Source organism: Montipora foliosa, chromosome 2 (assembly GCF_036669935.1).
Source record: "Montipora foliosa isolate CH-2021 chromosome 2, ASM3666993v2, whole genome shotgun sequence".
NCBI lineage: Eukaryota > Metazoa > Cnidaria > Anthozoa > Scleractinia > Acroporidae > Montipora > Montipora foliosa.
In genome coordinates, this window is record NC_090870.1 from 2578186 (window position 1) to 2600088 (window position 21903).

Below are 21903 nucleotides of genomic sequence, written 5' to 3' on the forward strand. Positions count from 1 at the left end.
AACGTGTTAAGAAGAAAAGGGCTCTCATGTAATGTTTTACCCCCCGCCTATGAAATTTAGTGAGAATAACCAAGAACATGGATTGAGAATTCAAATCCGTCAATGAAACTTTGTTTTACACTCTCGTACACTCCTTTTTTCGTGAGGCTGATACCTCTAAAGTTCAACACGTGTACATAAATGCGGAGGCGCTACAACTCCCTGCGGCGCAAACATAAAATCTTCCGCGTTCTTTCCTAACTTCTTTATAAGTCACAGCGGTGACTACTGTACTCACATTTCTTTCTTTCTTTTCTTTTTCGTTCAGTTACTGTAACAGCCGGGTGATGAGGTTTTCACCAGATGGAAAACAAAAGGTCGAGTTCATCAGTAATTCGAATTTACTGGGAACAGGTTGGTGTTCTAAAACATCTGTTGCTTATATTTGTTTGTCTTTTTACATGCAAAACATGATTGGTATCGCTTAAAGATGAGATCCTTGTCTTTGCCCTTCTTTATTTCAGCGCCAGACTTTTTCCAAATTCCACACAGTATTTGTCTAGACGAGAGGAACAAGTGGTTGTTCGTGGCCGATCGGGAGAACAGCCGCATATTGTTGTTTGAAACAGATGGAGGAAAGCTGCTAAATCAATTCAAAGACTTCGGAGAGCGAGTTTTTGCTGTGCACTATCACCGAGAGAAAGGTGAAGGCAACTTGGTTCAGTTATCCTGCATAACATTCAAAATTCAATAATGTGCCTATTAAAACAATGCAACTTTAGCGAAACAATGAGAATCAAGGGAAAACTGACCCCTATTCTTTGCGAATAGTGTGTAGGGTCTTACGTCCCACGGGGTTTTGAACGTTGAAGGGTTGTGAGACGGAACCTACAGGTTCTTGTCCTTAGCCTTTGTGCCGTGCCGAAGCCATGTGCACAGAATCATTGCCTAAATTAATCAATAACATGCTGCGTCTACAATCCGTCGTGGACAAGATTGTTGAGGCATTGCTGACATTGTCCATAACAAAAAAAAGCTTTTGTTGCGTGGAGTAAATCTCGATATTAGTGAGCTTAAGCACGCGCGTTTTTGAGACGCGTACGGCAACAGGAAGTGAACTGTTTCCCCTCGTAACGTGTCTTCACACAAACACATTTACACTGCTGAGTATCGTTTTTCCACTAAAGATGATTGGGTTAAAAATTTTGGGAACACCACTTTCCTGGCACTCGAAATGTTCTCTTCCGGTTGACGTCCGCGTCTCAAAAATGCGCGTGCTTAAGCCCCCTATTACGGCTCCCCCTTCCCCCAAAACAATGGGTTATTTGCCCGTCTTCCTAAACAACACTTTCCTGGGTGGGGGAGGGGGTGTTCTTGACCATCTTTTCAAGCTATGGTCTTCTGGAAGTTAAAAAACGGAGAAAGTCTCAACTCTTTTTGTCCTCGATTGAAGGTAATAACGGGTCTAAACTGCTTTTTAGCAAATCGACATCGAATTTGAGCAATTGAAAACAACTGTTTTTTTATGCACGATTCCGTTTGTTTTTCCAGGTGGAACACTTCATGTTGTAAACAGTCCGATTTCGCTCAACTCGCAAGGTTTTACATTTAGTTTAAAGAGCAACGCTGTGGTACAGCAGTGGAGGCCAGGCTTGGTAAGAAACTCATTTCTGCATTACCTGTTGATTATCTGCATCTTCAGAGGTTAGTCAATGTGGGTAAGATGGATTTTTGAGGTCTTTGTCTTGACGTAAGCATTTTTGTCCCTAGGGATTCACTCAACCTCACGATGTGACGTCAGACGATGAAAATGGCGCAGTCTATGTAGCTGATATTGGAAAAAACACAGTTTGGAAATTTAAACGGAGAGGACAGAGCAAAGCTTAATTGACATAATCAGAATATGATAAATGCACGCATATTACGTGTCGGAGAGGTCCATTATCAATTTTTTCATTCCATGTACTTGTGCCGCGAGATCGTGAGTTAAACAGTCATTTTTCTTTCTTTCCCGTTGTTGACTGAAAACGGGAAGGCCTCAGGGGTAGAAAATGGGGGTAACAAATTGCTTTCTCCCTTTGTTCTCTTGCCACATGGAATAACTGCCACGTGGAATAACAAAAAAAGACCCTTCTAATCCGGCGGTTTGCTACTGCGTCTTTGTTGCTAAAGCAGCTGAGCCCCTTTACACGACAGACCCAGATCTTCTATCTACCCACAGGGATGACTCCTGTACAGTTTACAAAAGGAGCACGTGAAAAGATTAAAAACTCTGTCTATCCACAACAGCTCTTTGTTTTGTCCTCCTCTGTCGCCAGGCTGACAGCGTATTTGCGTATTCCGAAATGGCCAGTATATTAAAACATTTTGTCGTCCTCATTAGAGCTTTCAAGATCTTAAGGTAACTAGCCGCACCTTGAACTCTTATATGCCCCATGTATCACGAAGCAGGAAATCCCCATCCCCTTCCCCCCCCCCCCCCTCCGATATTGCCTTACGTTAGCAGGTTTTCTCTAGAGAAATCGACCAGCATCATGTGAAAACCGTTCTCCGAAAAATCGAAGTGTATTGAAAACGTTTTCCTCCGGCTTTGACCCGGGACAGAGAAGTTATCAGGACATGGATGGATAGAAATGGTATAAAAAACGTGCGTTTATTACTAAGTACCATCCCTTAAAATTCTTTACAAAGACCACGAAAATGTTGTGTCTGCGTCTAACCCTTCAACTGTCCTTTCTTTATGGTTGAAAACAAACCATTCGTTATTAACTTACTATCCGAATGAATAAGGCCAATTCAAGAAAGACCTCGAAAGCAGTAGTCAATTGAATCGGGCCTCTTTGAAAGCTAGTCTGTATGCAGTCTCTTATGTAGATTTTATAAGTTCAGGTAGCGTTTTAAAAATGAGACTGAAATGAACCTACAATGAGATGTTCTATTTTGCCTTTGTTTGATTATGTTTTGTGCTTTGTTTTTTTGCCTGATCAAGGCTCCTTGTGAGTAAAGGTAAAACAAAAAAAAAATCAAGTTAAGACGCAATAGGACATAAGAGCGATGCTAGATTTGGCCCTGATTACATATTACGGTATTAATTTCCCTTAAAAAATTCTCAAGCTCTTCAAACTACGAAAGCTTAGCATCTTTTTGATTTGTGAGAAATGCGATGCTGATGAGCCCCCTGTGATAGTCTCTTATGACAAGAACCCGATCCAATTGATTTTCAAATGACTGTAAAAAAAAAACTTGAAAGATCCTATGCCCGATTTCCAGCATTTTGTGGGCTGGCATCTCTTCCGCTCTTACTATTGAGTGAAACTGAACTTGAATTGCAGGACACTCCAATAAGGTATCAAGATTTCTGTTATATTGAGTAGCAACGACTCTGACCAATTACTGATCGAGAAGTGCTCGATTCTACATATTCGTCTGTTCCTTTCTGAAACTTGTCAATAACTTGATATGTCCTAGTTAATCTTGAACATGATAAACTAAAGTATGTCAACACTGTCCACGTGTTTGAGTTTTTCGTAAGCTGTGGTTGTTTTTTTTTTTTCATGACTATTTTTTCTTGCATTATTTTATGTAAAAATGCGAGGACGAATTGTCGTTGTCATATACTTCTTAACGAAGCAGTCGAAATATGCAAGAAGGATTGTGCATGAATGCGTCCTGCAGCCGAGAAGTCATATCTGTGTGGTCTGCACTTTAAAACGTGCACTCGTGTGGGATTCGCTGATGTTTGCTGAGTTGTGAGGCCTGTGTAAATGTTTTGCCGCATTTCTCGCAAAGAAATGGCCGTTCCCCTGTATGTGTGCGTATATGGTTGTTCAGTGTTGTTGCTCCGGCAAATGTGCGTGAACAATAGCCACACTTAAATGGCTTGTCATTAGCATGAGTGACAACATGCGTGCGCAGTTCATTGGGTAAAGAAAAAGACTCTGAGCAATAGTTACACTTGTAAGGCCTTCTGGGCATGCGTGGACACACGTGTACTTGAAGCATATTTTTCTGGGCAAAAGATTGATTACACTGGCCACATTTCATCAGGCTCATCTCTCCGTTTTCGGACAAGTGAAATCGTTTGTCATCATCGCAATCTTCGATAAGAATACGTTCTTCTTTCGTGGGGACAGCTGGCTCCGAATTGTGACGCGCACGCCCAGCGTGAACCAGGGGGTCAACGATGGGCACGGGGCTGCTAGAGACTACAGGGATTGGAGCCTGGTGTTGCCATGACAAGTGAGTGTCTTTTGGTGCGGTGGACGGGGGCCTCTCCATGATGTCACATGATCTGGGTGACCTACGTGAGGACGATTTAGTAGCAGCATGCGTAGTAACCACTGGTTGAGTTGAAACAGGAATAGGACATTGAGGCGTGGTCTTTGGTTTGTCTATGGGTTGAATTTGACCTTGAGCAGCTAGAACCTCTTGCAGGAGTCTGGTTCCTAAAAATAGTTTAATAATAAGAGCAGTGAAAACCTCAGCTGCAAAGGTTGCTGTGTTCTTTGATTTCATGTATCATATCCACTATTTGTCCACTAAATGAAGGTTTCTTTAAACGCAGGTTGTTGCGCGTGCATGACAGAAATTATTACGGGTACGTTCGATCGACCCTTTTCTGGTTTTTTCTTGCAAGTAATTTTAGAAGATAATTCCGTAAAATTTCGTCAGCAGAAAACGATTTTGTACTCTGATAACATCAAAACTATCCTATATAAGGGTGATTTTTACATTCTAATGCCGGAATAAGGCCTATCAAATGAACCCTAAGTGTGATCATGAAGTCAATGCTACTAAACAGTACTTCAGTTTTTTGTGGTAGTGCACTACCATATTGTCATCGGGGCTGTCTGAGTGAGTGAGTGAGAGAGTGAGTGTAAGATTTGTAGGTCTGCAGCTTCTTGAATTACAACAATTGATGTTTGTTTGCGGCCCACTTGTCGCCTGTTTCCTTTCTTAATTTTCTTAATGAAAAGAAAACGAAAACTCTTTGAGTACGTTGTCAAATTAACAGACATACTTAAATTCTTAAATGTCTTAAATCAAAATCACTCTTTCTTCACGTCTGCGGAGATCGTCACGCAAGCTCACATTCTACGGACAGTCTGCAGATCAAATAAACAAAAAAATTCACCAGTCGACCATAATGTTTTTACTCTCAAAGACCGGGTCAACGTCGCTGCCTGCATTGAAAACCATTCAACAGTAATTCCCTCGCAACGGAAAGAAAAACAGAAGAAAACTATTTTTATCTTTATCATTGCGATCGATCAGCAAATAAATGTACATTTATTTCATCCCTTGTTTGTGTTGAAATTACCACGACGCTGTGCTCAAAATTTTTGTCAATATAAAAACATGAGCACTTCTGAATCAAACGAAACATTAAAAAAACCCAACTAAGTTTTCAGATATGTCGAAATCTTTTAGTCATCGAGTGTAAGTGCACGTTCGGCAACACTACTTAAATTTTGCTGATTGGTAAACATGTAGACTATCGCCAAGTTTGTGTCTGTTGATTTCACTGATAGCCTCTTTCTTCGCTTGTAATTTATTCACGCAATTTTTGATTTACGCTCCACTTTTCTTTTATAAAATTATATCTGTATGAAAAATATAGAAGCAGAAGCCGCCTGTGTTAGGTGAGATGGAAAACAAAGCTGAAAAGCCTTTTCAAATCCTCATGTCATTTAACAGCCGCACTGGAAAATAACTGGGTGAAACACGAAAATAAACAGGTCTGTTGGAAGCGTGCTTGAATTTCAACAAATGAGCGCCAAAATCGGCAAGAATTTGTGACACTGATGAATAATAAAGCAGGCTAATTTCCAAACCGATGGAATTGCCTGGTGATAAATAACCTCGTCTAGGAGATTGCAGAAACAATGGTCAACTTCACGAGTTAGACGATTGTGATCTTTGTGTTGAATTCGCACTTTTCTTGTCGCCTTTAATAACACTTGAAAGAAAAAAAAACAACAAACTAACAAAACGACAATCCCATGTCTTGCCGTCATTTTGCCACAGATGTATCCCGTTGTTAGTAACACGCAAGATAACGTGTTCACAGGCGGCAGCTAAAATCGATGTTTTTACAACGCTAAAAACCGAACGTTTTGGGCGTTAAGCCATCTTCAGAGTAGTTTGTCCGTCCGCGTGATTGTGTATTTGTGTCCATCAGGTAATTCCCGATGGGAAGAGATTCGCTATGTAGCAATGAATTTGTTTGTTTAGAGTAGGTTTCCATTGTTGGACCATTACTGGGCGAATATTATGGACAATATTTCTTTACTTTTGTATCAATAGCTGTTTTGCATAAAGTACGCTAACAAAATCTGTACCATGACTACCATGCTTAGTTCACGTTTTTGAGCGTTAAAATTTTTGGTCCTATGTTTCCGGCAGCAAGTCGTATATTTTGAGGTCGCCCATCCAGATACTAGCCCCGCCGGACAGGGATTAAATTAAATGAAATTTTGTCGTGGAACTGTCCGACACTCAGAGTACACACCTAAACTTATCGTGGAGAAGAAGTTGACTTCACGTCAGCGTCGAAGCCAATGTTTCTCGATTCCCATTTATTTCCTTCAATCTTTCTTGGTTTAGTATTTTACATATTACGTTCTGGAAAACAAAACGCATCTCAGTTGACAGTTCTGGAATAAAGCACTGTGTCGAGTTACTGCACCACCACACGTACGCAATGCGTACCTATTTTGGCAGAAGATTCCTTTCAGGCATGAGCTCAGTAAAATTGATCTGAGCTTGCGTGCCCCAAATAAAAACTGTAAAATAATTTGAAACATCAATGCTTTTGAACATAAGATTTTTAATTACCTAAACTAAGTTTCTTCGTCACCGTTTTGACATACCGTTGGGGTCTACAAGTGCCATGTCTTGCACCTCCAGTGGAATTCCCATGTCTTGCGGATATTTTTCATCATACCATACAAGGAGTTCTGCTCCCACGGAGATCTCTCGAAACGCTCGATAATAGATGTTACCACAGTATTGAAAGGAGAACAGGTTCTGCTCCTCTCTATACCGTGCGCAACGGATGAACCTCATCCAACTGGATGTATTTTCGTCGCTAGCATCGAGGTAGTGAGATAGCTTTCCATCTTGATAAATCTAATAATCAAAGGGTAAAGAAAAGTTCAGTTTTGCTTTTTCTCCTTTTAGAAAACGAATTGCGTAGATAACGTTAACGATTTTTGGCAACACTTCAGGCTTCCGGCTTACTTTGATACAATATAAGAAAATTGTTTAGTGCCTCTTTCGTGACGTATTAACAATTAATCGTCTTTGCCCGCACCAAGTCCTCCCAATGCATTGTAAATATATAGGAGGCAGTGTAGCCCAGTGCTTATGGCCCTTGCCTCGAGATCCGGAGATCCCGCGTTCAAGACACGTTCTGGCCACTGGTTGAATTTGTTCCTGGTAGTGGGCCCTGGTTCATTTTCTCAGCTGCACTTGTAAATAGCCAACTGGTTTGCCTCCGGCCAGTTGGGATTCTTAACAGTTGTTGTTGAAATGGTCTGTTCTGTTGTGCTTCATTGGTCCTGATGGGGAGTGGTCAATTAAGTTAAAGGTGAGTTCATTTAAATTTACACATCATCGCATAAAAATGAATCACATTGTTTACAACTGGTAAAGTATCGCTATCAATAACTAATTACCTAATATCACCAAACTATAACCGTTAAGGGTATACGGTTCTTAAACATAATAGCGCGTCGCCTAAACATTCCATTCCACAATTGTATAGACTCCTGTTGTTTGGATTTCCAATAAAATATTCGTGCGCGCACCCTGGTCTATGTCAAATTATCTGAAGTTAACGCACAAAGGTTATCGCACCGGGTATCTAATCTTGGACAGCCAGCCGACTTTAGGGCCTCGCTCTGTGATAGACAAGAACAGAAAATATGAATGGCGCGCGAAGGCCATAACGCGCTCTTTTCCCATCATTAATTTTGGGGGGGAGGGGTGATCTCAATTTTCCATTTAATCTGTCCAAGATTGTAGTTTTTGAATTTGCTGCGTAGCATTCTAAAATGAAGAGGCTTTACAGGGCAACGTAGATGGATGGGAAAAGGTCAACAGCTGAAAAACGCGGAGTATGTGTAAGCGCATTGGTGCCTTAGGAACCACTCAGGTGACGTGTTCAATCCAATTTAAATCACTCTGAACAATTAGGTCAAGCACTACGTACTTTGTGAAGAGACTCTTTCCATCGCGTTATCATCAATTGTCAAAGCAGGTGATAACAAGGTACAACAATTGCCAAACAGTAAGGGATGATGTTTTTTTGGATCCTTTTGGTTTGTCAGATGGAGACATAATTAAAAAGAAAACTATTCTAGAATTCACTGAAGTCTAAGTCTATTTAACTGTTGAGTTTTTCATAAGAAGTAACTCGTTATAAATATTTTTTCATAATATGCCTCATTCACTTATTGATAAATTCCCCTTTTCTCGTTTAGCGTACCTCCCACATGTAAGATGTGTCAGTGGTGGGTTTGATTTCATCGCATTTCACGAGTTTTCCCTCGTAAGGACCAATCCATGTGCCCACTGGAATGTGTTGCTTTGCGCAGACTCCGCAACCTGCACCAGGGATACTAGACACACACAGCTGAACTTCTTCAGGAAACGAAGCTATGGCGTAACTTAACTTAACTGGCTCGCTTTGTCCAGGTACGTGCAGTTTTCTTGAAGAATGACAAGCCTTGTGAACTGGACAGTCACTTTGTTTTGAACGACACGCGTCACAATCTAAAAGTTAAATTAAAACTGACATTTCACTTTGTGCCCTGAAGCCTGGAGAGTGAATATTGAAATTTTATCGTCAAGTGCCCACTGTCTCCTTAAAATGGTCATTTCACGACAACGACAAAAAAAATGTCCAAAATGCAAAATGACGTTTTATCTTATGACGGCTGTGTTTTCACTAGGACAATTAGTTGGATAAGTGCGGAAATGCAGTGAAAACACTTTGTGCTTAGTTTAGCGAGTTAAAAATGCAAGCTGTTTTCACTAGCAAAACCAAGGGATTATCTCGCCTTTATGACCGGAAATTCACGCCAAGTTATACTACCTCGCGAGATGGTATAACTTGTCCTGGTAAGTGCAGCAGCCAATCGCATTGCACGTAGTGACCAGACCAGTATTTACCAGACGCGTGTATCGTAGTTCAGTTTGCCTCGTGGTTCAAAATGGCTGACGACTTTAATCCTGCTTCTCGTTGCTATCGATTTACAATCCCTCCTGCACAAATCGATTGTCCAATTCCTCGGCCAGGACCATACTTGTTTCAAAGCCCTGGCGTACAGCACCAGTTTAATCAATCACCGCTGCAATTTATGCCACATCGGCCACATCGGCCGTCTGTAAGGCCATTAGCCGCATCCTCCGAAAGAAAGTCCTTCTCCTTCGCAGAAATATTGCCATAATCAAGACAAGAGATGTCATAACAAGCGCTTCGTCTCCCGCCATTTTTGAAAGTTCCGCGCTTTTGTAATTTGAATCTAATGTGTACGCGGCTTAAATTTCGGGTAAAATTTCGCAGTGAAAACAGATGTCACGTTTAACTAGCTAATGTTGGTCTGTAAACAAACACCTAAAAAGAATGTTCAGCTAGTTAATTGTCCTAGTGAAAACACAGCCGACCAGAGAAAGACACAGAATATGACACCTAAATGGCAGTCAGAAAAAATGCGAGTCCCAATCAAATCGGATTTTTTCTGACTTCCATTTAGGTGTTACATATTCTTTGAATCTTTCACAGTTGATGTATTTATTACAACTTGATAATTGCCTTGACATTTAAAAAGGTAAGTCCCCTTTAGCTGGAGATTTCCAGTTTGTGTTGTAATGCCTTATTACTATGTTTATTTCATTGAACAAGCAAAGAACAAGACACATGACAATAAAAGCTTCACCTGTAACGGATAATAGAAACGAACAGACTCCAAATCCCAAAGGAGCCTTTCCTTATCCTTTATTAGGTTAATATTGCTACGCAACCACAATTACGCCAGAAATGAAGCTTAAGTTTCTCTTTCAAGTTTCCCTCGGTGGAAAGGAAAATATTTCAAAATTCCTTGACATGTGCTCTTTTCCACGAGCACGAGAATTAACAAGAAAAAAGAAACATTGAAACAGTATTTGCTAGTGTAGAGCCCTTGTAGAGCAGTATTTGTATTTTTTTTAAAGGGGACATTATTATAAAGCAAAACTAAAACGACGTGTTTGCTTCATTATAAAGAATGATCATCATTTTTGCATTTTTCATGTTATATATCCTTTAATTACATGTGAACCGAGCGTTGAAATATCACACGTGCAGAAAATACTTCTGTATTCTTCCTAATTTTCGCGATTTTTTAAAGATCGTCAAATTAAAGACCAGCGTAAAAACGTTTTCGCGAAAATTAGCGACGCGAAATTTTACCATGTTACGAAATTCTTTAATCAACGCTAGATTATTTTGTCAAAGTTTTATATTTAAGTTTCGGAGTTCGAGCTCTCTTCGTCTGAATCAACATAATTATGCTGTAGTTCCCGTAAAACATCCTTGGTGCAGTCGTCAAATCTGGCTCCTTTTATCTCGTGACAACAAGCTGTTTGTAAATGTTGATTATCTCTCTGTTCCTTGATCTTCGGAACTTCTTTGGCGTAAACGAAAAAAATAACGCAGGTCATCATTTTGATAATTTTCACGAAATTTAGTTCCTTTTAACATCACTTTTCGCCAAAATCGTCCCAAAACGTACAAAACCGCATGTACATTCCAGTAGTAATTTCCAACTGTTTCGGCAGTGATGGCTCTTCAAACAAAAAATTTTGGGCTTTTCATCGGGACACGAGTCTCCCATCGCCAGCCAGGAGACCCAAAACCACGTGCCTACAACTACGTAAGTCTATGCAACGGCATTTTCACAGTGATACAGTCATTTTTTGACGAATTTTTAAATAAGATTTGGCTAGATGTGGCTTGCACGAGTGACCAATCTCAATCCCATAAGCGATAATTTCCCATGTAAGAATTGTGATTAGCTGAAAGGTCTGGTTTAGCGGGAAAATAAATCTAAAATTAACTCGTTCTGTAAAAACGCGGTTCCACAAATACAGGTTATCGCCTAGAAGGCGCGCCCTCCTCGTTCTCCTGCCAGTTCGCCTTTTTCCCTTCCCTTTCGAAAGCCTGTCACGCAGGCTATTGCAGCTATTGCCTTGTCTTCGCTTAAATTATACCGTCACAATTTTTTATACTTTTATGAAGATTTAGATACAACTGGTACAACTATCGGAATCAGTAAACTCGTAACAGTATAACTTGAAGTCACGGTTAAGTACTTTACAGAATTCTGCACTCAGATAAGGACGATATCCCGTTGTCCCCGTCTCAAAGATCATATAAGTACTGTGGGACTCCGTTACATCACTCACACACCGTTGACAAAGACTTTCCTTTGTAGTACATTGTTGTCGGATCTTACCAGGTACTCCAAAAATCTTTACCCTTTATCCTAGCTTCTCAACAACTAGGCCACACGTTAGGTTGTGTCTGTGACGGACGTATACAAAACATGGACCTCGGACCACCACTACGGACCCGTTCCATGGACCCCTTCATAGACCCGGTCCATGGACTACCCCTGTGGACCACCCCTCATTTTGTACAGTTTTAAGCAGAAAAATCTTTAGACGAGAAAGAGAAGTCATCGTGGCACTTATCTAGACAATTTAAGCATTAATTATTGTCTCTTACAGAGACATGAAAAATTCAAGAGGCTTCAAAGGGATTCGAATCCATGGCATCAGAGCAACCAACTGAACTATGAAGCCACTCTATTGGGAGCAAGTCTTGTTTTGCATACGTCTTCCTCTTGGGACCTTAATTACACGAAAATTCGAAATGTTATTTGCTGGGAAGGCTTGGAAATAGCTTAAACTCATTGATAGAAAAAATATCCAAAATAACAAAAATATCAGTTGCTGATTCGATGGGTTTAGGGGTTAGTTCAGAGGATACATAATCTTGGATTATCGTAATTATCGTACCACGTAGCAAGTTCAACCATGCGAGTGAATCTTGCCTGATGCATGCCTTTTTGGCCTGGCCTGTCTTATGCCACGCTGGTAGGTCTGGATTCAGCCGACCGGTTGGCTCAAGTGTTTGAGATCGGGACTACTGTGTGGGAGGTCGCGGGATCAAAACCCCCGGCCGCACCAACACTCAGGATCTTTAAATAACTGAGGACAAAATGCTGCCTTTGTAATGACATTTGCAAATGGTTAGACTCTCTAGTCTTCTCGGATAAGGAAGATAAACTGTAGGTTCCTGTAATGGCCGAAGAAAAATTTCGTCATTTGTTTTTTTCTTAATTAACCACGTAGGTTTGCGCGAGATCTTCGAGCGTAGGCAAGGATTGCGTGTACATAATTATCTTGCGAGCATTTACCATGTAGCATGTAGGTATATGTGCAAAAGCAGTCTGGCAAAGTTCCCCACAAAGTGTTGTTCATTGACCCTGAAAAGCCACTAGGGGAGTGCTCAACTACATATTAGGTGGCATAGGTGTCTTTAAGGGAAAGGGAAAATTGCTTAAATCAGTAGCCCATACCTAGGAATGACGTTTTTAGAGATCGAGATTTATTGACGTCATAGCGTCACCGAACGGGAACTTTGTTTGTTTCTTGCGGAAAGGGTAATCTAAAAGGAGATTGGTCCGCAAAACTGCCTTGACATAGGCTTAATATGGGAGTTGTTCCCTCTTAGTCATGCGCTACTGCTTAAATTGTCCAGATAAGTGCGACAATAATTTCTCTCTTTCGTCTAAAGATTTTTCTGCTTGTAACTTTACAAAATAAGGGGTGGTCCACAGGGGTAGTCCATGGACCGGGTCCATGAAGGGGACCATGGACTGGGTCCACAGGGGTGGTCCATGGACCTGAGGTCCATATTTGTATACGTCCGTCTGTGACAGTAATTACATAACATTTTTTAAAATTCAACCACACTTTTGAGTTTAAGGAACATCATCGTCCGCTATAGTGTCTGAGGGTAACATTAACATTTTTACAAGATAATCCGTATATATAAGCGTGAAACTCAGAGTCACAGAAAAAGTTATGTCTTACTGATTAGTTCAATCTTCAGATATACTGACATGGTCAAATTGTTTGTTGAGTTCGGGTTTCAACCGCTCAATATGGAATCTCTCCTTGATTTTGAGTTGATAGAAAGATGTAGCATTATCAATAATCTTGAAGCAAGAAACATCGCAATTACCCTGACAATTGCTTGAAAATGTGAAAATTTTAATCCCGGAAAAGGTGCTCATTTACAGGTGTGTAGAAATGCCTGTTGGTTTCACCAACGTAGCGAGCACCACAGCCCGCACAAGTAAATTTGTATACAGCACGTGATTTGAGAGAATCTGGAATGAAATCCTTTGGTCTAAAAATGTTGCACAGTTTGAATGGAGAGAAAATTACTCTAACATTTACAGTGCAACGCGCCTTACCGTGGCCACCTAACAAAGTTTTTTACAAATTATTCGCCAATCAGGGTGTGGGGAATTTCATTGACAGTCACGCCTCCTTGCAAAGTTCGTACAGTTGTAATTAGACACCGTTGCATGGCTTGTTGAGTTGACGCATTTACACGTAGTTGTCAATGTGAAAGTTTGTCAGGTGGCCACGGTGAGGCACATTACACTGTAAATCCTTACAATACTTGCTGATAATAGATGAAATTTTCTTTCTTGTATAAGATGAGTAGAAACCGATGTAAGGTGTTTGTCTCGGTAAAAATGGTAGTTAGATACATCATGTTTAGAGGCTTCTTCTTCCGTTATGTCAGTTGTCTTTTCTATAATATTGTTGGTTGGTTTGAGTTTTAACTACTTGTAACGAACATTTAATCTACAAAGAATCACTGTTTTGATAGTTATACATATACGGATTATCTTGCAAAAATGTTAATGTTACACTCACCATGGCTGATGATGATGTTTGAAACATGGAAACATGTTCCTTAATTAAACTCAAAATTGTGGTTGTATTTTTAAAAAAATCCAGATCATTTGAAAAATTATATAACAATCCTTCCAACGTCTTTGCGAAGTTTTCAGATGAAGCGAGCTTGCGTTTGTGGTTAAATGGTCAATATGTAATGTGAGTTTGAATCCAACCGGTGAATCATCAACAAACCGATTCAGATCTCCAAGTCGGCAGCGAAGGAATTTAATCCTTGTTTCATTGCAAAACAGAGCCGTTTGTAATGTGATGGTCTGAGATTAATCACCTTGTAGGCATGAAGTGACAGAAGTCTAAAACGTAAGCAAAAGAAAAAAACCTGTTGGAGCTGTGAAGCGTGTTGGTCCAAGCAATGGATTGTATCTAGAAAATCCAGGGCAACGTTATGGCGTGTTATTGAAAAATATGTATCCTGACTAGGAAAATAAGAGATGAAAGATTGTGGGGAAACTCATAGTTGCATGACGTTGTACTGGCATCCAAAATAGGATGGTTCTTGAGTGTCAAGAGTTCAGCTAATGGAATTACATGCTGGTGTGGGTCACTCCCATAGGATTTTAGTCGAACCAACTTGTTTGAGTTCACCTTTTGTCCATCAACCTTCCACCATTCGATTACTGAAAACTAGCGTATTAGCACTAATTGTTGTTTTCTCCGTCAGTACGTAGAATACAAAAAAACTCCATTACCGCAAGTGTTGCAAAATGGTTATGTTTGCTTACCAGCTTTTCCCACATCAGCCAAACGCCCCACCACACCCTCCCCTCCCATTCGACTTCCTTCCGACCTCCTCTTTTCGAGATCACTCAAAAATTGCCAAACGATCTTGTCACTTGGTCACGTGTTTCTAGTTTAGGCGCGCTACAGCTACAGCTACCAACACTCAGTACAAAACACTTTTGCGCCTAAATGTAGTCGAAAAATCGGTATTTTTCTTAGGTGTTTTGGCAAAATAATCATCCTGTGTGTTCGATGGCTTGGGTGGGCCTGATCAAAATAGATGAAAGTTGTTTTAAATTAAAACTATTACAAAATTAATGGGGTCAAAGTCTATGAAACATCAGAGATGCCGACAAAATCAGCAGCAAACCAAGACAGTGCGAGTCATTATCAAAGCACGTACACAAAAAATGTCAAAAATTATAAAACAGGGCGTCCTTTAGACATCGATTTGTCTGGCGTCTCAAAAACGGGCCAAGGATCGCGCCAAGCATCGTGGGGATCATTATCCGGAAATTCAGCGACCCTGGACAGTTTCCAGTTACTCTTGTCAGCGAAAGGTGACAAAAACTTCAATACTGTCAATCAAATTGTTTTCCTGATGTTCTTTTTCTAACCTTACTCTTGTGGTTCATTAGTTCCAAATTGTTTATCAATGCTTCTTGTATTGCACGTTTCAGTTGTATATAAGTATACTTTTTTAAAAAAACTGCAAGTCTGAAGCGATAAATTACATTATTACTCTCAGGAAGTAGGTTTTTTGGCACAATAGAAAAAACGTTACCTGACCTTTTGTATGCATGTTCGTTAACTGACATCTATTTTTATCTGTGTGCACAAAAATCACTTAAAACACTTTACTCCTTTGTGTTTTCTTAAATGCAACGTCACGGATGTGTAATCTGTACTAGTTACGCTTTATCCTTAGCATGCCAGGGGGCATCCTAGACACCGGCTAAACTTTCTTTATAGTTTAGAACCGGAAAATTAGTTTTTAATACAAATAGTCAATATCTGATCCTCAAAGGAATTTATACCCCCAAGGCTGTCTTTATTTCCTTTTTTTTCGAGTCACGAACTCGATCTCATGTTGAGAGCTGAAATTACATGTAAAGGAACAAAGATCAAATAGATTTTTACCGATATAAATTTTAATTAAGGTTGTTACTTTTCGTGACCAGCATGAATGAAACAACAATCATTTAACCCCTGTACCAAATGCAAAATGAAGTGAAAGCTAAGTTTGTCTTCTGCACGTAGCACCGTGTTCTACGACAAAAACGAAAGACTTAAGACTACCTTGACAGTTTTTCTAAATGTTGACTTACTTGTGGCTTCCTTAGATCTGTCTCCATCTGCTTGACTTGTTTTTCTTTGAGCTTTAAATGCCTCAATGTCTATAAGCTGCGGTTCGTTGTGTCGGTATAAACAGTTATACAAGTCATCATACGTGAACGCAAATCGGCGATTATTATGCACAATGTGAGTGCTGCTTTGATAAGAAACAGCCTGGTTCTTGACGGGAAAATGGCTTGTGAACCCCACGCCATTTCGAGCCATTTCGTGTTTATAAAAAAGATCCGGGAACCTAAAACCAAGGATGGGAATCGATAATAAAAATATGTAACGATAAAATCGAGGGCGTAACTGGGTAACTTAGATTGTGTAATTGAAATAAAACTTTATTGCATTGCTCTTCTTATTTATTCAATTAGTCTGTGACTTTTGTTGTCTCGCCATTACGCATTAAAGACTTGTTTTCCGTGATAAATTTATTATTTTCTCTTTATAAGCGGCAGTAATTCATATTGATATCTCGGGGATTCGTATCTAACGTTTATCAGGTCTATAATGACGCTTGAAAATACTTGAAGGTTTAACAAGATCTCGGTCACAGATAGTGAGTTGCGGTGAAAAGGATAGTTTTAGTTTTATTTATCAGGAAAATTCCTTATGACAGCAACTGAATTCACTCAAAGGCAAAATTTTTTTGTCGTTTTTTCACCAACAAATACTCTCCGGCTTCGATTAGGATTGCAAACATGAGCTACATGATCTTCTCTACGGCCAAAGGGTTTTTCTTTTGGCGAACGACAAGATTGAATGGTGGTGATTGGCTGGAGAATGACCAGACTAGTCAGTGTTTATCTATCTGGAGCTAAAATTAAAATCCTAGGCAACATCGTCATTGTAAGAGAACAACAGTCATCAGGGTTACTCTGTTAGGATCCATTCAACTGTTAGGATCCATTTCAACTTTGAAAGTATGAAAGAAAAGAAAGAAAAGGAACTTTATTTAAGTGTCTAGTTGTTCTAGCGCTGGAGCACTAATTGGGGGACACTGTAAACTGAAATTAACAATTAAGGCAAATCAAATATTGGGTTTTTTTCAGGAGAGGGGAAACCGGAGTACTCGCAGAGAAGAAAACCAACAAACTCAACCCACATGTGACGTCGAGTCTGGGAATCGAACCCGGGCCACATTAGTGTGAGGCGAGTGCTCTCATCACTGCGCCATCCCTGCACTCCTAAAAAAAAAACAAATTTTTCCCCTAGATGTTTTCACTTTGATTTCGTGTGTAGGCTGCTGCTTTGACACAAACTTCAGATCGCTGAACTTTAACATCAGAAGATGACTGCTTCGTATTCGCAGAGGGCGTTGTTGAGTTACCTTGCAACAAAATGGCCGGGCAACCATCATTTAGGATTCATTGTGTTTATCTTTTCACGCTCTGGAGTTAACCAGTCATAATCATGTTGGGTGATAGGCGCAAAAGTAATAGAAGACACAGAAATCTTGACTGTTACAGTTCAGTGTACTAAATCGAGTCTTTCCCTCGACACGATAGCACAGCGTTACGGAAGCTCAACAATGCAGTGATATGTTAACGAGCTTTATTACACGAGCAAAGAAAATTTATTTAAACACGCAATCGTGAGGTTGAGAAAATTCACAAACATTTGCTGAACTTCAGTCTCTTGTTTGGTAATAGTCCATTTTAGCGTTAGAACTTCGTCACGTGAATTTTAATGAAACTGCCCCTGGAATACAGTACAATACCAAACAATTTTGTGGCAAGGAGTTAAGATCAGGTATAAATGAGATAAGTTAAGGAGTTCCTTTATCATGTGATTATTAATAAGGAATTTCCCAAAACAAAGCCTCATATTGCAGAGAGATGGGATTTCTACCCTCATCAAATAAGGATTTGTTATCTTTACTGCAATTCCTACTGCTTATCAATTTTAAAAGAGAAAAAATAATCGGAAAATAAGAGGATAAAGCGCATAACTTTAGAGAATAATCATTCGTCCATTTTTTAAATCCAACCGATTTTTAGGCTACGATTTCCTCGCGTTCTTATTTGAAGCCAGGATCGTTTAAAGACTTGCTTGACTGAAATCTCAACTGGGGACGAAGAGCAGAAACTAACGCTGTCGGAACTTCAAAGGGAAAATAAACGCTCAAATAACCTCTTTGCCAAGGCGTCTTATTCTGAACAAAAAACAATGTTCTTTTTATTTTTATCAGCAGATTAACTTCTGAATGTCAGTCTTAGGGATTGAAAAAAGAATTACTTAATACAAAGAACAGGAATGAGCATTTTCATCAAAGAGGCTAATCTTTACTATCAGTGACATTATTTTGGACCGTACGAGAAGGAATGCGGCTTGAATGAGATCTGCAGGGTCCCGCCCCATTAGGTGCTGATGTGTGACACACAGTTCGGAAGAGAACAGTATTTTAATAACTATTTACTGTATAAACTTACAACCCCAACACTAACCCAAACTATGCCAGAAATTTGCAAGTTGTTTTGCAAAAATAATCTGGTCAAATAAATGGAACAATTAACTTCTTGATTAACAATAAAAACCACAATGTTTCCTTCCTTGGAAAAGTAGGGAGAGGGAGTTTTGAAACCACCATGATGCATGCATTGACAAGAGTTCTAAAAGTTGTGTAATATTAAATTTATTGAAAGACCTTCACAATCTCGCGATAATCTATGCGTGTCTGGGGAAAATGGGTTTACACGACTTAATTTAATTTAAATCTTTTTAGCAGGAGTCGTTGCATGAGGTGTGATTCTTGCAAATTAGGATCCAGTCCAAATGTTACTCCAAACCTTTTACGGAAGTGTGGATAAAAACTAAGATCAAGTGTAGATAGCACTGTTGCATAATTATCTGACTGTGAGGTTTAACATCTAAACGAAACGATCAAATGAAAATAACTTGAGTTCGGGATATCATAGTTGCTCCCTGAATGAGAATTTCTTCTACCGATGAGGAAGAAGAGATACCATGTAAATTTGTATGTTATACCAAAAATTGGAAAACTGTTCATCATTTTCCGGTTCGTATAACTATTTTGGGTCATTTTGTTGTGTATCAAAGACCAAAACAATACGAAAAAACTCGAGTCTCTCATAGTGAGTCGCACGCATCCTCTTGGCACACTTGCCGGTTTGCTTGCATCAATGGAGGCCCATGATCGCGTCGCAAAGTTTCATAAACTTACCAGTCAATGGTCGTTATTCTTCTTAACCAGAGGAGGTCCGCTAGAGTCTCAATATTCTTGCTTTGTGATCCAAAAAAGACACAGTAATGAAAAAGAAAAAGTTCTGTGATCCACCTCTGAGTTAGGATTCCTGATAACAAAAAGCTCAATGCCCGTTCTTCAAGCTAGCGTTTTTCTATGAGCAGTTCATAATAACGTCAATCATTTTTAAGAGAACATCAAAAGTTTTTGACAGGTTATAATTCGTAGAAACAATGAAATACGATAGGTGACATGAATTCTTCAAATTCCGAGAACAAGGGTTTCTTATGACACATCAAGCGGACTAAAAATAGTGTTAGAAAATAAAGATGGTTCCATAAGGTTCAGATTGCTGAAGTCAATGGTTTACGTTCGTTAGTTCGTAAGACGAGATTGTTCAATGCCGTTTACCTTTCGCCACACCATTGCGTGCTATCGGTTGTACCCTCATCCTGATGAAACCACTCAATCAGGAAAATCGAAATAACTGGAAAACGAGAACAACAGGTAACCATTATTCAAGTGTCACATTCTTAATTAGATTTTGAGATAATCAGTTCGTCAAGATAAAGAATTCCACTGGAGCATCACCTCATGTCTGTCCACGCAGACAAAACCGATAAAAAAAAAAACTTCCTCTATTTCCGCTGATAAGGATGTTTACATAATCCAACATGCGTGCATAGAGGGTTGTGAAGTGAAAGAGTGTTGACATATTTCGGTCAGAGAAAACAGGATCAGCATGTATTTTTCTCACGGCGTGTGAGGAAATTTAAAGGTAAACAAAGTTACGTATCCGTAGGTTACAAAAGCGTGCCTTTGTTCATGCTGTAGTGTGTGATTTATTGTTATGACTGGTGTCATGCTGCGGTAAAAACTCCCATGCGCATGTCATGGGCGAGGGCTGTGTGCATACGTGTCAAAAATACGACAAGACTCATTCTCGTCTCCAGAGCCCTCGTTTCTTTTGGTCAGGTGACCAAGGTGGAGGAATGGGTTGAAATGGAGAATGGTAACTGTAAGCGGAAAAAGACAGTCCGGAAAGGGGAAGGGGAATTGGGGAATTAAGACGAGGGTAAGCCCGTACAAAGCTACAAGTTGCATATTAAATGTGTCGTTTTTAAAGTGGACAATAAGGCTGCCAACAGAGAACAGTCATTCGAATTATTCAGCAAGACGAATTAGGTAGAACGGGATACTACTTTACACTCATTTACCAAGCTATGGGACTAAGGCCAGTGGGTCATTGCAACTCAACCGATGTGCGACCGCCATGATCGATTTCCGATTTTACCAATTTTATTAACTATGGGGAATTCCCTGGGAATAGGTTTCCTGCTATGCGAATTAAGAATATGTATTCTGGGAACGGAGATCATCATAATACTATGACCTTCCCAGTGAATCAGAATGAATCACCATTTCCGAGAGTATTTGATGATGAAAAAAGGTACGTGTGTAGGCGATTCGATAAAGAAGGGAATATTGATATGCATGTGGACGCAATGTGATCTCTGTAATTCGGAAGTTACCAATTCAAACCAATTTCTTTCTGTCGTTATTTGTAATGGCTCCAATCCCAGACTCCTTTTCATCCTACTCATTGGCTTGTCACAAGGAACCGGAAACTCTAAATGTAATAAAAACTTCTTTTTTTTCTGTTAAGCAATTCCCTTTTACGAATAAGAGTTAATTATTTTTCTGAATTCTTGGCGGCTTATGTTCACTGTTCACTGTCATACCTGAATAATAATAAGTTCAGTTTTCATTCTTTTAAAAGAAAAGGTCGATTTACATTTTAACTCATTTAAAACAAAGTTCCCGAGATTATATTTTTATTTTCACCGTCCAATTTGAAGGAATTTCTTTGTCTATTATTATTCCTTCAAAAAACTGATTGACTTTAAAATAGGTAATTATGCCGATCGAGTCGTTCCTTCCTATGCTGATTGCATTTGCGCGTCAAACAACTTTTGAAAATAACTTAAGTATACTTACTGCGAAAGACACAAAGCAGGCTTCCTCGGAGCTTTTGCCACTGAAAATAGCATGGAACTATTCAGTCTCTGCTCAGTATTTAACTAAAAAACCTAATAAAATTGACTTGTGCCTGATTACATGCCTCTCCTTTTCACATGTACAAGGCGAAAAACTGAACATCTGTTAAGACTTCACACGCAAGTGAAACAATAAGGACTTTGTTCCATTGAAGGACATAAAGAACAAGTTACAGCCCCAGGTCCGATAACTGAGTTCACTCACCGTTTCTGGGCGGATCCGTAAAACTCGGCAGATGCAAATGATTGGACGAAACAACTTTATTATTGTTAAATCATTATTAAAAAATAACACTATTTCGAAATATCGTATGACGGTTTTAGTGAAATTTATTTTTGACTGGTATGAGATGTTAAATCATAACGGCGCAGGTGTAAAAAAATCATTTCTTTATTGTTGCTAACTGAAATAGCGCATGGACTTTGCCAAAGACGATTTCTATGTGAATGCCGTCTCGTGTTTGCCTCGTGATAAGATCAAGAGCTGTCATGAAGAACATAAGTATCTTCTTTCCAAGAGGGCTATTGTCATTGTTTGGTCACTGCTCTCTCCTG

The 21903-nt window shown here is 39.6% G+C and overlaps 2 protein-coding genes across 8 annotated transcripts in view; one reads left to right on the forward strand and one right to left on the reverse strand.

The window, feature by feature from the left end:
- LOC137992040 (peptidyl-glycine alpha-amidating monooxygenase B-like) overlaps positions 1-2265 on the forward strand; it is a 45477-nt gene extending 43212 nt beyond the window's left edge. For all 5 annotated transcript variants that reach the window (XM_068837100.1, XM_068837101.1, XM_068837098.1 and 2 more), the window contains 4 exons: positions 308-393; positions 504-683; positions 1531-1634; positions 1750-2265. In XM_068837100.1, the coding sequence (XP_068693201.1) occupies positions 308-393; positions 504-683; positions 1531-1634; positions 1750-1866 (487 nt within the window). In that variant the 3' untranslated portion in view covers positions 1867-2265. The remainder of the gene's footprint in view (positions 1-307; positions 394-503; positions 684-1530; positions 1635-1749) is intronic.
- Positions 2266-2613: 348 nt separating this feature from the next.
- Positions 2614-21477, reverse strand: LOC137992044 (putative histone-lysine N-methyltransferase PRDM6). Of its 3 annotated transcripts, XM_068837118.1 has the most exons (7): positions 21290-21477; positions 19703-19778; positions 19271-19330; positions 16074-16333; positions 8471-8757; positions 6852-7110; positions 2614-4424 (listed from the first exon to the last, which is right to left on the reverse strand). In XM_068837118.1, exons 4-7 carry the CDS (start codon positions 16303-16305, stop codon positions 3685-3687), a joined length of 1518 nt encoding a protein of 505 aa, XP_068693219.1. In that variant the 5' UTR covers positions 16306-16333; positions 19271-19330; positions 19703-19778; positions 21290-21477; the 3' UTR covers positions 2614-3684. The 3 variants fall into 3 exon arrangements, with proteins under 3 accessions (XP_068693219.1, XP_068693217.1, XP_068693218.1); XM_068837116.1 differs by lacking the exon at positions 21290-21477 and having other exon boundaries at positions 19703-19807; XM_068837117.1 differs by lacking the exons at positions 19271-19330; positions 19703-19778 and having other exon boundaries at positions 21290-21469.
- Between the last annotated feature and the right edge of the window lie 426 nt (positions 21478-21903).